Here is a 20,334-nt window from a genome sequence, read left to right on the forward strand (position 1 = left end):
CAAGAAACCTTTTACAAATACATAAAGCAGATTATATATATATATATATACAAGATAGAAACAAAAGGTTAACAGTTGTTAATAGTTTTGCTGACTTCCTACACCCCTTTGGTAAATAATTCTGTTGAGATTGTTAGGCCTAACATAGTTGTTTAAATCAATGTGTCACGAACCAATACCAAAAGAGGTTATCCTTTTCGCCTCACTCTCATGTAATTTGTGGAAAATGTGTCGTGAATTTTATGTGTACAACAATACGTGCGATAACTCTGAGATTTCCAAACGTATCTTCTCGAAACCTGATAAGATTTAGTTAAGTATCACAACAACAAATAATGCATCATGTACGTGAACAATGTGGCTCTGAATGATCCAAATCATGGATACTCCTCGCAGTTCGCTGACGATGTGGCAATCTGGAAAAGTGCACCAACACCAACAATAACAGCCACAAATATACAACCACAATTAAATAGAATAAACGAATATTGTAAAAAATATAGAATCAAAATAACCACAACTAGTAGTGTTCACACAGTTAACTAATTACAAAAAAGCACAACCAGAGATCTGTACGAATGGAGCACTCCTTCAGACTGCTACATCTGGAAAATTCTTAGGACTAACATTCGACTCTAAATTAACATGGATAAACCACCTAACTAATATTAAAACAAAAATGTGGCGAAGAACAAACTATGCTAGGAATCTAACTGGTAAAAATAGTGGAGCAACAACAGACAATATTTTAAAAATATATAAAACATACGCTAGACCCGTAATTGACTATGCAGCCCATGCATGGATAAATGTAAGTTAAAAGACTAATACAAGCAAAACTACAAATACAATATACACTACTTACAACAACTTATAAAGTACCCAGAACTACGTCATCAGAATTCATGCTTGAATACGCACACAAAGCAACAACAGCAGATAGTCTCCTACATAGTACAATAAATTATTTTGACAAAAATTGGAGAGAAAATGAACTAGACAAAAACTTCATACATGATAAGGATAGTCCTAAATACCTTTCCCCAGTAAATATATATATTCAAATAAAACAAAAAGGCAACCTATAAACTAAACTCCACATTAGTTTAGGGATTAACGTTTGTTTTGGAATTTCGCACAAAGCTACTCGAGGGCTATCTGTGCTAGCCGTCCCTAATTTTGCAGTGTAAGACTAGAGGGAAGGCAGCTAGTCATCACCACCCACCGCCAACTCTTGGGCTACTCTTTTACCAACGAATAGTGGTATTGACATAACGACATTGATAATTATTTGTGTGAATGTTTTATGGTTATTACCTATCTAATGATAGTGCAAATAATTATGGAACTATAAAGAGAAATGATTCATTTGCACCAAGTGTACATGTAGACAGTGCATGGACATTGCCCTGATAAGAGGCCTGAGTAAGTGCGGATTACTCTGGCCCTCCTGTACAACGTATGAATACGAGGTCTGTTAAAAAAATACGCGGACTGACGTCATAAAACAAAATGTACTTTATTTAGAAGTTACAGGTCTGGGACCCCTTCAAAGTACTCTTCTCCCCAACGCACACACATATCCCAACGGTGTTTCCACTTGTTGAAACAGTCTTGGTACGCTTCTTTTGTAATGTCCTCCAGCTCCTTCGTCGCATTTGCCTTAATCTCGGGAATCGTCTCAAATCTTCTTCCTTTCAAGGGTCTTTTGATTTTGGGGAACAAGAAAAAATTGCAAGGAGTAAGGTCAGGTGAGTGGGGGTGGTGGGGGTGGGGAAGAACAGTGATCGAGTGTTTGGCCAAAAACGCACGAGTTCTGAGGCACAAATTTCGCAGCAACGCGGTGCATCTTCAATTTTTCTGTCAAAATCTCGTAACAGGATCCAACTGATATCCCACACTCTTCAGCAAGCTCCCTGACAGTCAGACGTCGATATGCCCGCACCAGGGTGTTGATTTTGTCGACGTGTGGGTCGTCAGTTGACGTGGAAGGACGTCCAGGACGCTCATCATCTTCAATGGACTGTCGACCATCCTTAAAACGTTCATGCCACTTGAAACATGCCGTACACTTCATAGCAACATCACCGTAAGCCGTGTTAAGCATAGCAAAAGTTTCAGTCGCAGATTTTCCAAGTTTAACACAAAATTTCACAGCAAGTCGTTGCTCCTTCAGGTCATTCATTCTGAAATCCGCCAAACGAAAAAATCGCACTTCACTTAAAACCGCGTAGCTAATACACAAATAAAGATATCTGCAATCGGGAAATGGCGTCGTAATCAGCTGATCTGTGCAAACCTAGCGACACCAAGCGGATTCCCCTGGAACCAACTGGAGCCGCGCAATGCAAACAGTCCGCGTATTTTTTGAACAGCCCTCGTACACTTGCCAGTTGCTAAAACAAAGGAAGGAAAAAGAGATCGACGACAGGAATGTAACCGTTAATACCCAAGTAACCATATGAGAGAGAGGAAGAAGAAGACACTTGACCCTCCCGTTCTAGAAAGACCAAATTATCGATAATGAAAAGTTCTTGTTGACGTATCGCCATAGGATTACTAACACTAATAACATACAGGATAATTTCATTACATTATACGAAAACATGCTGCAGTTACTTAGTCCTTGATAAGACAGGTCTTGGTTCTTGAAAACACGTACTTACGAAATTTTGTAGTATGGCAAACTTCTTACATTACTGATAAAATTAATAATGTCACCACCACAAAATAAAATAAAACTAACTTAATATTTGGGTAGCATCAATGCATAGGTTAATATCTGGATATGTTAGAAACTGCTGCCAAGTGTTAAAACTTACAATAAGGAACAGTAACACAAGTAGTTCATGTATAAATATTTTTGAAGATTGTCGGGTTTTTAAATAAACCAGTAACATTATATAAGAAGTCTTCAATTATTAATAAAAAATGAAAATTTCTTTGTTGTATTCATATCAGAAGATTATCCTTCAGATAAATCATCATTTCTATAAGAGTAAGGTTACTTATATTAGAATATTACAAATGATTAAAACAAACCAAATGTTAACATTTTCTTTATACTGTTTTTTCTTTCTCAATGAAGTAGTAATGAACTGAGTATGACCATAAAGTCTGGTACATTTATACCATATGACACTTATGTCCATATTTCTAGAGCTACCATACAAAATAAAACTTACCAAGTATTCTGCACAAAAACTAGCTTCCAGTTATTCATATTACTTGTTTGATTTTAAACTTCGCACAAAGCTACACGAGAATTAACTGCGCAAGCCGGCTCTAAGTTAACAATGCAAAACTAGAGGGAAGGCAGCTAGTCATCACCATCCACCGCCAACACTTGGGCTACTCTTTTGCCAACGAATAGTGGAATTGATCGTAACATTATAATACCCTCACGGCTAAAAGAGGCGAGAATGTTTGATGTGACGGGAAATTGAACCCACGGATTAAAAATCCTAGACACAACTTGCCGTCCCTAAATTTTAAGAGTGATCATATAAGATCACACGTTTTCTCAAGACACTTAAAAATAAAAATAATTAATTCTGAAACGACTTTTCATCAAACTGTCCCACAACCCCCGGATTATGTATTGCCCACTCAAGGTGCACAAAAGTATTATCCCCTTCGCCCTATTCTCTCTCAGCTGTAGGTATGAAACTCCAATTACTTCCTCTTAACATGGCCAGGTGGTTAAGGTACTCGACTTGTAATCCGCGGGTTCGAATCTCCGTCACACCAAACATGCTCTCTCTTTCAGCCTTGGAGGGCGTTATAAAGTGAGGGTCAATCCCACTATTCGTTGGTAAAAGAACACCGCCCAACAGTTGGCAGTGTGTGGTGATGATTAACTGCCTTCCCTCTAGCGTTATACTGCTAAATTAGGGACGGCTAGCGCAGATAGTTCTGAAGTAGCTTTGGCGAAATTCAAACCAAATCAAACCCTCTTTGAATAAATTTACCGTTACTGATTATTTTACCTTTGTATCTAAAATATTTGAAATTATCTTTGTTGATAAGTAGGTTGTGGCTAGCTTTGATACTGAAGCTAACATTATTATGGCTAGCTTTGATACTGAAGCTAATATTATTATGGCTAGCTTTGATACTGAAGCTAACATTATTATGGCTAGCTTTGATACTGAAGCTAATATTATTATGGCTAGCTTTGATACTGAAGCTAACATTATTAGGGCTAGCTTTGATACTGAAGCTAACATTATTATGGCTAGCTTTGATACTGAAGCTAACATTATTATGGCTAGCTTTGATACTGAAGCTAACATTATTATAGCTAACTTTGATACTGAAGCTAACATTATTAGGGCTAGCTTTGATATTAAATATTTGTATACTAACATTATAATGGATGAAACTTTAGATTTAATATTGAGCTTTCTCTTTTTCTTCTGGCACTATCTTGGTTTAACTCGAAACTTCTCACCCTTTCCCTGAAGTTAAACCATTTTCTCTTTAGTAACGTAACTTATGACTAGATATATGGAATCGTCCTGAGAATCCTGGCTTGGTCCAATGACAGCAAATAGCTTTCCACACTGTTACGAATGAACGTGGCTAGAAAACTGCCCGCGTGAATTAAAATTTATCCTTTACAAAAGTTTTAATGATGAAACTTTCTTGCTCTATCGACTATCAAACCATTTCTCTAAATTTGTTTTTAACTTTAGAAACTAACATTCAAATATTAAGTTTATCTACGAACTCGAATAAAACGAATCTTTACCATTTATACATTAAAATTATCAAAGAAGGCAAATACTTTTGTGTATCTGTTTATCGCAAAAGTACCGCCCAGGTGAGTTAAGGCGTTCGACTTGTAATCCGAGGGTCACGGGTTCGAATCCCCGTCGCATCAAGCATGCTCACCCTTTCAACCGTGGAGACGTTATAATGTTACGGTCAATCCAACTACTCATTGGTAAAAGAGTAGCTCAAGAGCTGGCGGTGGGCGATGGTGACTAGCTGCTTTTCCTGTAGTCTTACACTGCTAAATTAGGGAGTAGCTTTGCATGAAAATAATAAAAAAAGCAAAAGCACTTTTACAGGCATTTATATTAATTTTAAGAGTTTTATCCCCAATTTTTTCAAACGAAATCTAACCATACCGCTGTTAAATATAATTTTTATCCTATGCTCGAATAGCTTTATTTTATACTGAGAAATTACATTAGTGCACAAATACCTATTAAATAAAAGCTATCCGACTGCTTTCGCCCCCCGCTAGTAAAGCGGTATGTCTCCGGATTTACAATGCTAAAATCAGGGGTTCGATTCCCCTCGGTGGGCTCAGCAGATAGCCCAATGTGACTTTGCTAGAAGAAAATACAAACACTTACTGTGCACACTGTTCCCAAATTTCCTCACATTATTCGTTTTTCTCTTGTGAACTCACAGTATTTACAAATTCAAAACAGTTATTCTATTTCATAAAAATCTTCTACTATGAAATTCACTTCAGACTAATATACAGTTCAAGCCTCAGCATTGAAATCTTATTTTAATATAAAGCCCCAATATCCAAACATTTATGTTCATGGTTCTTGTATACGGGTGAAATAAAACACAACTTGAATACTAGAATCTGTACACATTTAGGAGTATTAAACCAGCCGTCCATTATTTAAACCCAGCTACTCACTCATTCGGGTACATGTAGAAACCACAGACACAACTTTTCATACAACGATTACAATAGGATCATTAGACCTAAAACCCTACATTAAGGAAAGTCTACTGATAACTAATAACCGCACTACTCTTAGTGATTATCAAACCTTTCTAGACGTAAAGTTATTCTAAATGTAAACCGTTAAATTCAGTAATTTCAAAATATTTTCTATAATGTAGTTTTCTTCTGTTTTTCACCCCGTTTACCATTTTACTCAATATATAAGTAAACTAATGATTCTATAGTGTTAGTTAATACGTATCCTTGTAACACAATGTTCAAGTTTTGCCGAAGATGGCATAAGTATATTCCTAAACGTTCTAAGTGAATAAAATGTTTTGTCAACTGTTTTGATCTTTGTTATAGCCTTCATTTACCGTCAAACGTAGAGGGCTCTTTAGGGGTAATATTCAACATGGCGCAAACCAGCATCATGAAATTTAGGTTCTTGAATTCTCACTTTATATTAAATTTTTCTCTTCGATATGGTAAGTTGTGTCGCTGGTTTTGGACTATATGATAAAAATAATGTCAAAGCCAGTCTATGTAACGGTGAATTACTTCTTTAGTAATATTTGCCACAGACTACAATGATTTCAGGGCTAACATACTTATAAACTCACTCGTGGACTCATTCGGCTTAGCGATTGATACAAACGCTTATTAACGCTGTTAATCAAACTCGTTAATTAATCATGGACTCACTGATTCGGATATCAATATTCTTGTGTTCTAACTGCACAAAATTTCATTACATCCTCGTGAAGACCTAAAGATGTACTTTTCCTAGCAAATCAACATCTGTATTTGCCAATATTATCTTTCTTCAAACTGTAGTGGCCAATCAACCTATGGAACAAAAGAAATTACTATATTGTAATGAGTAGCAATACATACTGTAGTACTAGTAAGAATGTGGTCAGTGAACGAGACTGTAAATCTGAGACTCACTGTTACAAAATGCAAAGTTAGGCTCTTCATGTTGGTGCTGTGTTGTAAGAGTGATGATCAAATCCCAAGTTACTACTTAGAGGAGAGTTGGTGACGAGTGCCTTCTGATTAGTCTGCCATTTCAAAACTAGGGATAGCTAGTGCAAATAGCCCTCGAGTAGACACAAAATTCAACAGAAAAGAACAATAGTAATGCTAGTATTTCATATATAGTTTTTATGTTATAGTAATAAAACCTATTAATTGTTTTACCGACAGTATAGTTATTGAACTTTGGGTACTAGTTTTGTATCCTTACATATGTGGAATATTTCAATATTTTTCAGTGAATGTGATTGTTTTAAAGCTACTATTCTGATATAGCAGACTTTGTGTTTGTTAAAGTAAGTCGTTATACATGTCACTAATTGATAAGACCCACTAGTCTTGACTTTGTAGTTTATCAGAATTAGATGTGAACAGTGATTTACTGAAATAACTGTTTGTGACATAAGCTAGACCTAACCTGTCACTTTAATTAAAATATGGATACATAAGTTTTGTTTTTATATATTCTGTAGCGTAACTGGTTAAATTGTATATATATGTACATATTTATCCTGTTTTAAACATAATAACATTTACCTGTATTTCTCCTTTAGGATGGAAGGACTGTTCTCGAGATATGTTTAAGAAAACCTTTTCACTTTGCCAGTTTTGTTCCACAGCAACATTGTCTCAAGAAAAACAAACTTTGTCACGCACCTATGGGCAGATAACATCAAAGACACATCCTGATATCATACAAGAAGGCCAAGTTACACCAGGTCTCACAAAAGTTGAGTTTCAAGACCGTCGTTTCAGACTTATGGAACTTATAATACAACACTTTCACAGACTGAAGAAAAATACTAAAAATCACCTCATTGTTATCCCTTCTGCTTCAAAGGTATTTATGTCTGATAAAATTCCATATCCGTTTCGACAGAATACAGAGTTTCTGTATCTCACAGGCTTTCAAGAACCTGATAGTGTTCTGTTGTTACAGAACACACCAGGTAAAGATCTGCCCGAACATATTTCGACTCTGTTTGTTCCAAGAAAAAACAACCACGTTGAAATGTGGGAAGGACCTCGTACGGGTACTGAAGGTGCAGTCGAGCTTCTGGGTGTGGACTGCGCTTACACTATGGATGAACTTGAACACTTTCTTCAAGTGTATGCTCAAAGCCACCATAATTTTGTTCTTTGGTACGATTTCCTTAATCCACCATTACCAAATGTTCATGAACTTGTACAAGGTTTTCTATCCAGTTTACATCATACAGAATTGGAATCTCCAGTTTCTTTTATTCAACAGCTTAGGTTAATGAAGTCCGAATCAGAAATCAAACTTATGCAACATTCAGCAGAAATAGCATGTGAATCATTGACAGAAGTTATGAGGTCGTCACATCCCGGAGTGAGTGAAGCTCAGTTATTTGCCAAAATGGACTTTGAGTGTAGAATACGGGGAGCAGAACGGCTAGCTTATCCACCTGTTGTGGCCGGAGGATCTCGAGCTAATGTCATCCACTATATTGCAAACAACCAAAGGATATTACCAGGAGAAATGGTACTGATGGATGCAGGTTAGAAGTTTGGTTTTGAACATTGAGTGAAGGTTTGAAGCTCGCATGGCTGTGTAATGTGTTTTGTAATAAGGTTTGAAGCTCGCATGGCTGTGTAATGTGTTTTGTAATAAGGTTTGAAGCTTGCATGGCTGTGTAATGTGTTTTGTAATAAGGTTTCACACACTGTATTTAAGATAATTAGATAAGGTCTAAATGTATAAAACATTTTGTTTGTTGTATAGTCATGATTTTAATATCATTTTCCTTGGCTTTTAAGAAAGGTTTGATTTAAATATTTATCATTGAATTCTTCATGAATATTTATAAATATACATTATCCTGGTTACAAAACCAAGCACTGAAGTAATCAAAATATGTAATACATTTATAAATAACTAAATAGCAGAATGATAATTTGAAAATAGCTGCTAAAGTCTTTTAAAACAACAGTCTGCCTACTGGAAATAAAAAATGGTACAACTGAATAGTTTTCTTTGCAATATTTTAAGTCCATTCTACATGTTAGATCTCCAGTTCTGATGTTCTGTCTTATCTGTTTCTAAAGGTTGCGAATACCACGGTTACGCTAGCGACCTGACTCGGACGTGGCCAATTAGTGGGAAGTTTACCTGTCCTCAGCGAGATCTGTACGAAGCAGTTTTGATAATTCAGAAAGAGCTAATTGAGTTATGTTGTGAAATGTCTAACCTTGATCAGTTGTTTCACACCATGTGCCAACTGATGGGAACAAAACTTCAAGAACTGGGTCTTGTTTCAGGAAAACTGGGGAAAATTGAACTTGCAAAGGTGAGGAGAATATTTGTGTAGATTAAAATAAAACAATTGTGTTATTACAAAATAGTAAATAGACATCAGGGTGATGTTAAGTAGAGGTAAGGAAGGTAATAAATGTATAAAGGTGGAATGTGATAGTAAAACAAAATGTATAAAGTAAGAGATATAGCCTGGCTAATTATATTTGCTGAGGATAATATATTCTACATCATATAGCTTGAAATATCTTTCTGTGGTATCGCTGGTTAATGGTAGTGTGACCGTTAAGCACCAACAGTTTAAGTAGTGTGATAGGTGCAAGGAGTGGGTTTTATTTGTGAAATCAAGGCTGACATGCATATTTAAAGAAAGAAGAGAAGGATAACTGTGAGAGGTAGCAGCAGAAAGTTATTCTTACGTGTTTGAAGGGTACGAGAGTAAGTCACTGGAATGTTTGAAGTCAGTCACTGGAATGTTTGAAGGGTAGTCAGTCACTGGAATGTTTGAAGGGTAAGTCAGTCACTGGAATGTTTGAAGGGTCAGTCACTGGAATGTTTGAAGGGTACAGTCAGTCACTGGAATGTTTGAAGGGTTCAGTCACTGGAATGTTTGAAGGGTTGAGTCAGTCACTGGAATGTTTGAAGGGTTCGAGAGTCAGTCACTGGAATGTTTGAAGGGTTCGAGAGTCAGTCACTGGAATGTTTGAAGGGTACGAGAGTCAGTCACTGGAATGTTTGAAGGGTTCGAGAGTCAGTCACTGGAAGCAGTAATAACAGAGCTGGTTGTGGCATGTTTAATTATAAAACCAGGCTCTGGTATAAAGAACAGATTTCAGCCATACAGGGACATAAATAATTAATATTAAAAGATGAAAGGTGTGGCTTCTGTTGAAGTTATCAATATTAAAACTAATAGCAGAGTGATGTCGAGAAAACCCACTTGTAGAAAAATATATATGCAAAAACGGCTCGTTTGGGTTGAGAAAATATTTTACATAGAAGAGCAAACAACGTTTTGACCTTCTTCGGTCATCGTCAGGTTCACAAAGAAAGAGGTAACTGACCGGAAGCTGACCACATGTTTGGAAGGTTTTGTGTAACTGAGTGTCGGAATGTAGAGGGCGGTGTTAGATGTTTGAATATATAATTTTATTTATTTTATTATATTAATATAGGTATAAAGGCATTCCTTTATATTGGGTTTAAGTTGTATAAGTAAGGCTTCTTTAATTTTGCATTTGTTTATGTTTGTTTCTTTATTTAGTATTTGAGTGTTTGCTAAGGTAATGTTGTGTTTATTTGATTTTCAGTGTTCGAAAACGTGTGAAGGTGACTTTTTGTGTTCTTTGAATCTGGTTTCCATTTTCTACTTGTTTCTCAGTATAGAAGTCGTGACAGTTATCATATTTTATGTAATATTGGTGTGGTGTTTGTCAGTGTAGTTTTACATAGTATAGACTTTAGTTTTGTGCTCTGGTTTTTGAATAAATTTGGTATTAACTGGAATGTCATATTTTGTTACTAGTTTTTTGCCAAATGTTGGTTATTTGTCTGCTAATGTCAGAATATATGGTATATATATGCAGCAGTATATGGTTTCATGATTTTTTGATTCGTGAGATATTTTTGCTTTCTGTCTAGGTGCGTGAGTATATTGTTTTATGTTGTCTAATTCATCGTTAATTTTATCTGGTGAGCATAGTTTTGTGGCTGTGTTTATTAATAGCAATAAAGTTGAATCCATCTGGGTTTCTATTAGTGGATATAAAATGGGAATTTATTACAGGTCACCAGATGGTGATGATGAAATTCAGATTTCAGGTGATTTTAAACATGTTGATTGAGAAGTGCTGGAGTCAAACCATGAGAATGAAAGGTTTTTGGAAACTGTTTAAGATGACTTTCTTCAGATGACCTTCTTCACCAACTGGTCAAGGACCAGAAAGATTACTAGTTTATATTTGTTATTAAATTATAACATATAGAAGGTTGATGGAAAATATGAAACTAGAATTATTTGGAGATACTGGTCAAATATGGATTTGTTTTTATTCAAGATAAACACGCTCCTTACAAAGGGTAGCTGCAAGTGAAAAAAACAGGTTTGATCACACAGGATTAAAGAAAACAGTCATTAATTTGAGAAGTTAAATTAATTTAATGATAGATCAAGAAGTTGGTAAAATTGAAAATAATTACTTGAAGAAACAATTAGCTAAAAGATGTCATCAAATATATTAAGGGTAAGCAGAAACTATGAACTTTGACACTGGAATGCTAATATCTGATGATTATGGGATGAATAGTTTGTTAAATTTAAGTCTGTATTTTTTACTGATGAAGATTTAGACAATATTCCACAACCTGAACAGCTGTCTTAACTCATTAAGAACAAATTGGGTAGTTTAAAACATGATGAAGCACTTCAGCCAGATAATATTTACCCAAGGGTTTTGAAAGAGGTTAATGATTAGATATGCAATATTATTTCTTGAATGGTGAGTAGGTGTCAGTTTGCAACTGTAACTTATCTTTTCAGTGGAGGTCATAAAAATTATCCATATATATCCATTACTCTCACATCAGTTGTGGGAAAAGTTGATAAAAGATGCTTTGCAAAGTTTGAAATGTTGTTGGATAGTCAACATAGTTTTACTAATAGAAAATCTAACAAATATTTTGAGATTCTTTGAAGTAGATCATGTTAGTCACTACCTAATAGTTGGTATCTGTGTAGTCATGTCTGTTAACTTGTTATGTTCATCACCATCTCAGAATATACATACACGTATTTAAATGTTTCAGGCAGCCTACAGTTTCTGTCCGCATCATGTTAGCCATTACCTTGGAATGGATGTACACGACACTAGAATTATTTCAAGAACAATGAAACTCAAACCTGGTATGGTTATCACTGTTGAACCAGGTAAGTAAATGGAGTGCTATAACCACATTTTCTTAGAGAATACTAGAAATAATTCATAACTGAATCATTTTTACCTAGTGTAGGTATCTTTTTCCATAGGTACGTTTCCTCTGTAGTATAAAACAATGAAGGTTCACTGGTATATTATTTCCAAAATCATAAACAGACTTCTTTGGAACATTGTTAATAACTAGTTTTTATTTGTGTATATTTTCTTTGGTTAGTTGAGACTCACATAAACTAGGTCTAACACACAGTTTTTATCATGCACACAGTCATTTAACTAAGCCTAACTTATCTTGTTGCTTAGGTACACTTCCTATCATACATTTTACTTAAGTTGTAGTATAAAACAAGCTTTGTAATAATAAACTAGTTAACTACTAATGAAAGGTCCTAATTCATATCAAATATCACTTGTTGTAATTGTTAAATAACTTTATTAGTACTTTGTAAGTTACTTTTTTCTTTCTTACTTATTAGGAATTTATATAACACCAGAGAATCGTCAAGTGCCAGCTCAGTATCGAGGAATGGGTATCAGGATTGAAGATGACGTTTTGATTACTGATGTAGGACCTGAAGTACTGACGTCACGTTGTCCCAAGACTGTTACTGACATCGAGAGGATTTTTGGAGTTAAAAAACTCTAATGTTTATATATTGTTTATCTGAGGTTTTAGAAGAGGTTTGTAAATTTATTAATACTCAGCTTTACGTACAAAAATAAATGTCTGTACAGTGTGAAGATTTCATAGTTGTTCATTTGTAACATGTTAAAATAATATTTCAAACACTAATAAAGAATTTATTTTACAGTTTGAACACATTGAAATGTTTTAGGGGAAAGCTGAATACTGTAGTGTTTATACTGCAAGTAAATTAGTGTGTTGCTTTGGTTGAAAAATATTTTCACACAGTCTTATTATCATAAGTAACTGATTTATTTGTAGATTCCCAGCAAGTAGCTGTTCTAACTCCTGCTGTTATTATTGAGTATGTTAGTGTCAATAAACATGTATTACATTCAGTATAACTGTATTACAGCTGCAGTGAGGTATTGGTACTACTAATAATTAGAAACATGTACATATAAAAATGAATTTATCTGGGAGAGTTGGCTAAGAAACATTTATATGTGGTAAAATGTTCAACTAATTTAGCACATTTTTCCCATGGTAAAACTTTAGGAGAAATAGTGTTTTACTTTGTTCTCAGAAGGCTTTGTTTACGGTGTTCCTGGGAAATGTTTCAGATTTTCTTTGAATAGTAAAAGTTTTTATAAATGAGAAAAATCACGGGACATTAATAGTTTATTCAACTACATAATTACATTTACTGTGATTTGAAAAACCTTAAATAAACTTGGCTGATGGTAAGTGATTGACTAGTCTGAACAACACACTCCAGTGAAGTGATATGTGTATATTACCTATCTAGTAATATACAACAAACAGATCAAATGTTTGTTATTATGACACCCACACTCAGAATTTCAAATCATCAATAGTTCCTAAAAACAACAATCACCTCAAATATAAGTTTATAAGAATTAATTTGTTTGTAATATTCATTAAATTAAAAACATTTATCAATTAGTTGAGTGTAGGTGTTATATCTAGTTGGATAAATATGAGAAGATAATGAATGGCTTAGGTATGTGAAACAATATTTATCTTGTGTAATAAGTAGTAATTGTTAGGTTTATTAACACTCCTTTAACTAAATATATCATGATTCATATGTCTCAAGCTATATTATACTTTCATATGACAAAAGTTGTGTAATACTCTTTACTGTTGAATTCATGTAATGAGAAACGTGTGTTTTAACACTCAACCTTTATATCTATGTTTAATATCTAAAATCATTGTGCCTCAAATCATGAAAGAATAAGTTAATCAAATATAATATTTTAGTGCCACTAACTGCTCAGACAAAAACAAACAAACTAGAGACCAGAACGTAATACTAGCTTGAATTATCACAGTTAAATATTTCACAAAACACAAGCTAGAGGCCCAAATGTAATACTAGCTTGAATTATCACAGTGAAATTAACTATTTTTCAGAAAAAATGCAGCTCCACACTGCAGCCAATGGTCAGTATTTCCACCACTAGGAATGTCCAGGGATGTGACAATACGATCTCTTTCTGACGTGAAGTACAGTGGAAGGGAAATAACTTCTGATTCTTTGTATGGAGGTTTTAGATCCTGTCACAAAAAAAGTTGGCTGAGTTCCTTTCAAATATTATAATAAAATTATGTGTATCATAAAGTCCATCATAAAAGTGACCAAATAAATATCCTTGAAATGTGTCAAAAGAGTAAAAAAAGAATCATTTATATTTCTTTAAAATATCATATTTAAAGAATTTAAAATTTATTTGGTTTCATTAAAAAATATGTATTCCATTTTATATGTTTAACATTAATTTCTGATTATTAATTATATTCCAAAAACATCATATATAACACTATGAGAATACATTGCCTTAACCTTTGGAATCCAAGCCATTGGACAAAGGAAAACTTAATTCCATAAGAGTGAACATTCTAACCTGTAGACTCCAGGCCCATATACAAAGAAAAATTTAATACCATGAAAATCAACTTTCTTAATTATAATCCAGACCAGAGTCATGAAGAAATTTAATACTACACGAATGAACTGTCCTAACCTTTGGAATCCAGGCCAGGGTACATGGAGAAATTTAATACTACACGAATGAACTGTCCTAACCTTTGGAATCCAGGCCAGGGTACATGGAGAAATTTAATACTACACGAATGAACTGTCCTAACCTTTGGAATCCAGGCCAGGGTACATGGAGAAATTTAATACAATATGAATGAACTGTCCTAACCTTTGGAATCCAGGCCAGGGTACATGGAGAAATTTAATACTATACGAATGAACTGTCCTAACCTTTGGAATCCAGGCCAGGGTACATGGAGAAATTTAATACTATATGAATGAACTGTCCTAACCTTTGGAATCCAGGCCAGGGTACATGGAGAAATTTAATACTATACGAATGAACTGTCCTAACCTTTGGAATCCAGGCCAGGGTACATGGAGAAATTTAATACTATATGAATGAACTGTCCTAACCTTTGGAATCCAGGCCAGGGTACATGGAGAAATTTAATACTATCTGAATGAACTGTCCTAACCTTTGGAATCCAGGCCAGGGTACATGGAGAAATTTAATACTATATGAATGAACTGTCCTAACCTTTGGAATCCAGGCCAGGGTACATGGAGAAATTTAATACTACACGAATGAACTGTCCTAACCTTTGGAATCCAGGCCAGGGTACATGGAGAAATTTAATACTATATGAATGAACTGTCCTAACCTTTGGAATCCAGGCCAGGGTACATGGAGAAATTTAATACTACACTGAATGAACTGTCCTAACCTTTGGAATCCAGGCCAGGGTACATGGAGAAATTTAATACTACACGAATGAACTGTCCTAACCTTTGGAATCCAGGCCAGGGTACATGGAGAAATTTAATACTATATGAATGAACTGTCCTAACCTTTGGAATCCAGGCCAGGGTACATGGAGAAATTTAATACTATATGAATGAACTGTCCTAACCTTTGGATCCAGGCCAGGGTACATGGAGAAATTTAATACTATATGAATGAACTGTCCTAACCTTTGGAATCCAGGCCAGGGTACATGGAGAAATTTAATACTATATGAATGAACTGTCCTAACCTTTGGAATCCAGGCCAGGGTACATGGAGAAATTTAATACTATATGAATGAACTGTCCTAACCTTTGGATCCAGGCCAGGGTACATGGAGAAATTTAATACTATACGAATGAACTGTCCTAACCTTTGGAATCCAGACCAGAGTCATGAAGAAATTTAATACTACACGAATGAACTGTCCTAACCTTTGGATCCAGGCCAGGGTACATGGAGAAATTTAATACTATACGAATGAACTGTCCTAACCTTTGGATCCAGGCCAGGGTACATGGAGAAATTTAATACTACACGAATGAACTGTCCTAACCTTTGGAATCCAGGCCAGGGTACATGGAGAAATTTAATACTATATGAATGAACTGTCCTAACCTTTGGAATCCAGGCCAGGGTACATGGAGAAATTTAATACTATATGAATGAACTGTCCTAACCTTTGGAATCCAGGCCAGGGTACATGGAGAAATTTAATACTACACGAATGAACTGTCCTAACCTTTGGAATCCAGGCCAGGGTACATGGAGAAATTTAATACTATATGAATGAACTGTCCTAACCTTTGGATCCAGGCCAGGGTACATGGAGAAATTTAATACTATACGAATGAACTGTCCTAACCTTTGGAATCCAGGCCAGGGTACATGGAGAAATTTAATACTATACGAATGAACTGTCCTAACCTTTGGAATCCAGGCCAGGGTACATGGAGAAATTTAATACTATACGAATGTACTGTCCTAACCTTTGGAATCCAGGCCAGAGTACATGGAGAAATTTAATACTATATGAATGAACTGTCCTAACCTTTGGAATCCAGGCCAGAGTACATGGAGAAATTTAATACTATACGAATGAACTCTCCTAACCTTTGGAATCCAGGCCAGGGTACATGGAGAAACTGAATATGTACTTGGGGAATCATGAACACAATCAATAAGATGGTCTCCATCAAAGATGCAGCCCTCCAGCTGTAGTCCACTGATTTTCACCACAAGTTTGGCTCCTGATATTCCACTTTTCCATGTGGTTACAAGTTTCAAGTTGTCCATTGGCTGTTGTAGTATTCTAAAAATGTTATGAAGATTTAGTATTCTAAAGATGGTATTATGATGAAGATTTAGTATTCTAAAGATGGTATCACAAAGATTAGTATTCTAAAGACAGTATCAAGAAGCTTTAGTATTCTAAAGATGGTATCAAGAAGAAGATTTAGTATTCTAAAGATGTTATCAAAAAGATTTAGTATTCTAAAGATGTTATCAAGAAGATTTAGTATTCTAAAGACGGTATCACAAAGATTAGTATTGTAAAGACGGTATCAAGAAGATTTAGTATTCTAAAGACGGTATCAAGAAGATTTAGTATTCTAAAGATGGTATCAAGAAGATTTAGTATTTTAAAGATGGTATCAAGAAGAATATTCAGTATTCTAAAGATGTTATCACAAAGATTAGTATTCTAAAGACGGTATCAAGAAGATTTAGTATTCTAAAGATGGTATCAAGAAGATTTAGTATTCTAAAGATGTTATCAAGAAGATTTAGTATTTTAAAGATGGTATCAAGAAGAAGATTTAGTATTCTAAAGATGTTATCACAAAGATTAGTATTCTAAAGACGGTATCAAGAAGATTTAGTATTCTAAAGATGGTATCAAGAAGATTTAGTATTCTAAAGATGGTATCAAGAAGATTTAGTATTCTAAAGATGGTATCAAGAACATTTAGTATTCTAAAGATGGTATCAAGAAGATTTAGTATTTTAAAGATGGTATCATGAAGATTTAGTATTCTAAAGATGGTATCAAGAACATTTAGTATTCTAAAGATGGTATCAAGAAGATTTAGTATTTTAAAGATGGTATCATGAAGAAGATTTAGTATTCTAAAGATGTTATCAAGAAGAATATTTAGTATTCTAAAGATGTTATCACAAAGATTAGTATTCTAAAGACGGTATCAAGAAGATTTAGTATTCTAAAGATGTTATCACAAAGATTAGTATTCTAAAGACGGTATCAAGAAGATTTAGTATTCTAAAGATGGTATCAAGAAGATTTAGTATTCTAAAGATGTTATCAAGAAGATTTAGTATTTTAAAGATGGTATCAAGAAGAAGATTTAGTATTCTAAAGATGTTATCACAAAGATTAGTATTCTAAAGACGGTATCAAGAAGATTTAGTATTCTAAAGATGGTATCAAGAAGATTTAGTATTCTAAAGATGGTATCAAGAAGATTTAGTATTCTAAAGATGGTATCAAGAACATTTAGTATTCTAAAGATGTTATCAAGAAGATTTAGTATTCTAAAGACGGTATCACAAAGATTAGTATTGTAAAGACGGTATCAAGAAGATTTAGTATTCTAAAGACGGTATCAAGAAGATTTAGTATTCTAAAGATGGTATCAAGAAGATTTAGTATTTTAAAGATGGTATCAAGAAGAATATTTAGTATTCTAAAGATGTTATCACAAAGATTAGTATTCTAAAGACGGTATCAAGAAGATTTAGTATTCTAAAGATGTTATCACAAAGATTAGTATTCTAAAGACGGTATCAAGAAGATTTAGTATTCTAAAGATGGTATCAAGAAGATTTAGTATTCTAAAGATGGTATCAAGAAGATTTAGTATTCTAAAGATGGTATCAAGAACATTTAGTATTCTAAAGATGGTATCAAGAAGATTTAGTATTCTAAAGATGGTATCAAGAAGATTTAGTATTCTAAAGATGGTATCAAGAACATTTAGTATTCTAAAGATGGTATCAAGAAGATTTAGTATTTTAAAGATGGTATCATGAAGAAGATTTAGTATTCTAAAGATGTTATCATGAAGAATGAAGAAGATTTAGTATTTAGTCATGTCTTGACTATATATTATGACTAAAGTTTATAATTCACAGACTAATCATACATATAAACTGGTCTCGAATATACTTTTACAGTTAATACTGAAGTGTCAGATACACACACAATAGAGAAGTTTTATTGTTGTCACACACTCTCTGTACTGAACATATAATCATAGTATTATATAATATACATAATGTATGACCATAACATAATATACATAATGTACAATCATAACATAATGTATATATATAACAATCATAACATAATGTATATATATAACAATCATAACATAATGTATATATATAACAATCATAACATAATATATATATATACAATCATAACATAATATATATATATATATAACAATCATAACATAATATATATATATATATAACAATCATAACATCATATATATATATATAACAATCATAACAACATATATATATATATATATAACATTATAATCATAACATCATAACATTATATATATATATATAACAATCATAACATAATATATATATATATAACAATCATAACATAATATATATATATAACAATCATAACATTATATATATATATATAACAATCATAACATAATATATATATATATATAACAATCATATATATATATACATATAACATGGCATATAACATAAATATATATAACAATCATATAACATATATATATATATAACAATCATAACATTATATATATATATAACAATCATAAATATTATATATATATATATAACAATCATAACATTATATATATATATATAACAATCATAACATTATATATATATATATATATAACAATCATAACATTATATATATATATATATATAACAATCATAACATTATATATATATATATATAACAATCATAACATTATATATATATATATAACAATCATAACATTATATATATATATAACAATCATAACATTATATATATATATATAACAATCATAACATTATATATATATATATAACAATCATAACATTATATATATATATATAATAATAACATCATAACATATATATATATATAACAATCATAACATTATATATATATATATATAAATACTTCTTATTAAGACCACATTACAATAAAATTATTTACTTTTTACTATTCCTAAAACTTTGTCTTGATGTCACTACTAATACATCAATCTTTGTACATACTGAATGGTTAATCACAGAGAAAACACATTAGTACAAACAGGACTTACTCTAGTGTAACAGTGATGTGTCTCTAGAATTACAACTCTAATATCTGGGATTCATTTTTCATAGTAGACAAACAAAGCCCAATGTGACTTTAATATTATAGTAAAACCATTGACAGAAATATTTCAAAGATAGGAGCAAGAACAGAAGAAAACTGTACAATGTTCAGAACATTGTTGTTGTTTAATTTATATATATTTTTGATGTCAATATTATATATTCATATATGATTTTATTTGTTGAATAAACTCACTAGAACTGAATATCTCCCCTTTAATATTTCTTAGTGTAATAAAGACAGAGGGCACTCGGTGGTAAACATCCCTGCAGCTACTGAGTAAACTGGAACATCCTTTTGAGCTGCATGAACTAACTGCATTGAAACTCAATTTTCCTAACAGTGCATTGTAGTGGGTCTGTCTCCTTTGCTTAAAAACAAATATCATGCCATTTGCTTTGTTGAAATAACACATGGTATAAGAAAATACCATTGTAGACAGCCGTCATCTTACATACAAGCTATAATAAAAGGCAGTGGCTTCACTGCACTTTTTTTTATCTATTTAGGAAATTTA

The 20,334-nt window shown here is 33.1% G+C and overlaps 2 protein-coding genes across 2 annotated transcripts in view; one reads left to right on the forward strand and one right to left on the reverse strand.

Annotated features, from left to right (window-relative positions):
• Nucleotides 1-6,077: 6,077 nt before the first annotated feature.
• LOC143230146 (xaa-Pro aminopeptidase 3-like) lies at nucleotides 6,078-12,628 on the forward strand. Its single transcript, XM_076463221.1, has 5 exons — nucleotides 6,078-6,186; nucleotides 7,291-8,259; nucleotides 8,807-9,048; nucleotides 11,820-11,940; nucleotides 12,424-12,628. The coding sequence occupies exons 1-5, from the start codon at nucleotides 6,114-6,116 to the stop codon at nucleotides 12,591-12,593; spliced, it is 1,575 nt and encodes a 524-aa protein (XP_076319336.1). The 5' UTR covers nucleotides 6,078-6,113; the 3' UTR covers nucleotides 12,594-12,628.
• A 240-nt stretch (nucleotides 12,629-12,868) lies between these two features.
• The window catches only part of LOC143230147 (cytoplasmic dynein 2 heavy chain 1-like), a 291,177-nt gene continuing 283,711 nt past the window's right edge, over nucleotides 12,869-20,334 (reverse strand). The window contains 2 exon segments of the mRNA XM_076463222.1: nucleotides 12,869-14,156; nucleotides 16,541-16,739. Coding sequence (XP_076319337.1) covers nucleotides 13,998-14,156; nucleotides 16,541-16,739 — 358 coding nt within the window. The 3' untranslated portion in view covers nucleotides 12,869-13,997.

Source organism: Tachypleus tridentatus, chromosome 10, assembly GCF_004210375.1.
Source record: "Tachypleus tridentatus isolate NWPU-2018 chromosome 10, ASM421037v1, whole genome shotgun sequence".
Taxonomy (NCBI): Eukaryota; Metazoa; Arthropoda; class Merostomata; order Xiphosura; family Limulidae; genus Tachypleus; species Tachypleus tridentatus.

Coding starts and splice junctions, on each gene's coding strand:
- LOC143230146 (XM_076463221.1), top strand. CDS start 6,114: ATGGCGCAAACCAGCATCATGAAATTTAGGTTCTTGAATTCTCACTTT. Junction 6,187..7,290: donor AAATTTTTCTCTTCGATATG/GTAAGTTGTGTC, acceptor TTTCTCCTTTAG/GATGGAAGGACTGTTCTCGA. Junction 9,049..11,819: donor GGAAAATTGAACTTGCAAAG/GTGAGGAGAATA, acceptor TAAATGTTTCAG/GCAGCCTACAGTTTCTGTCC.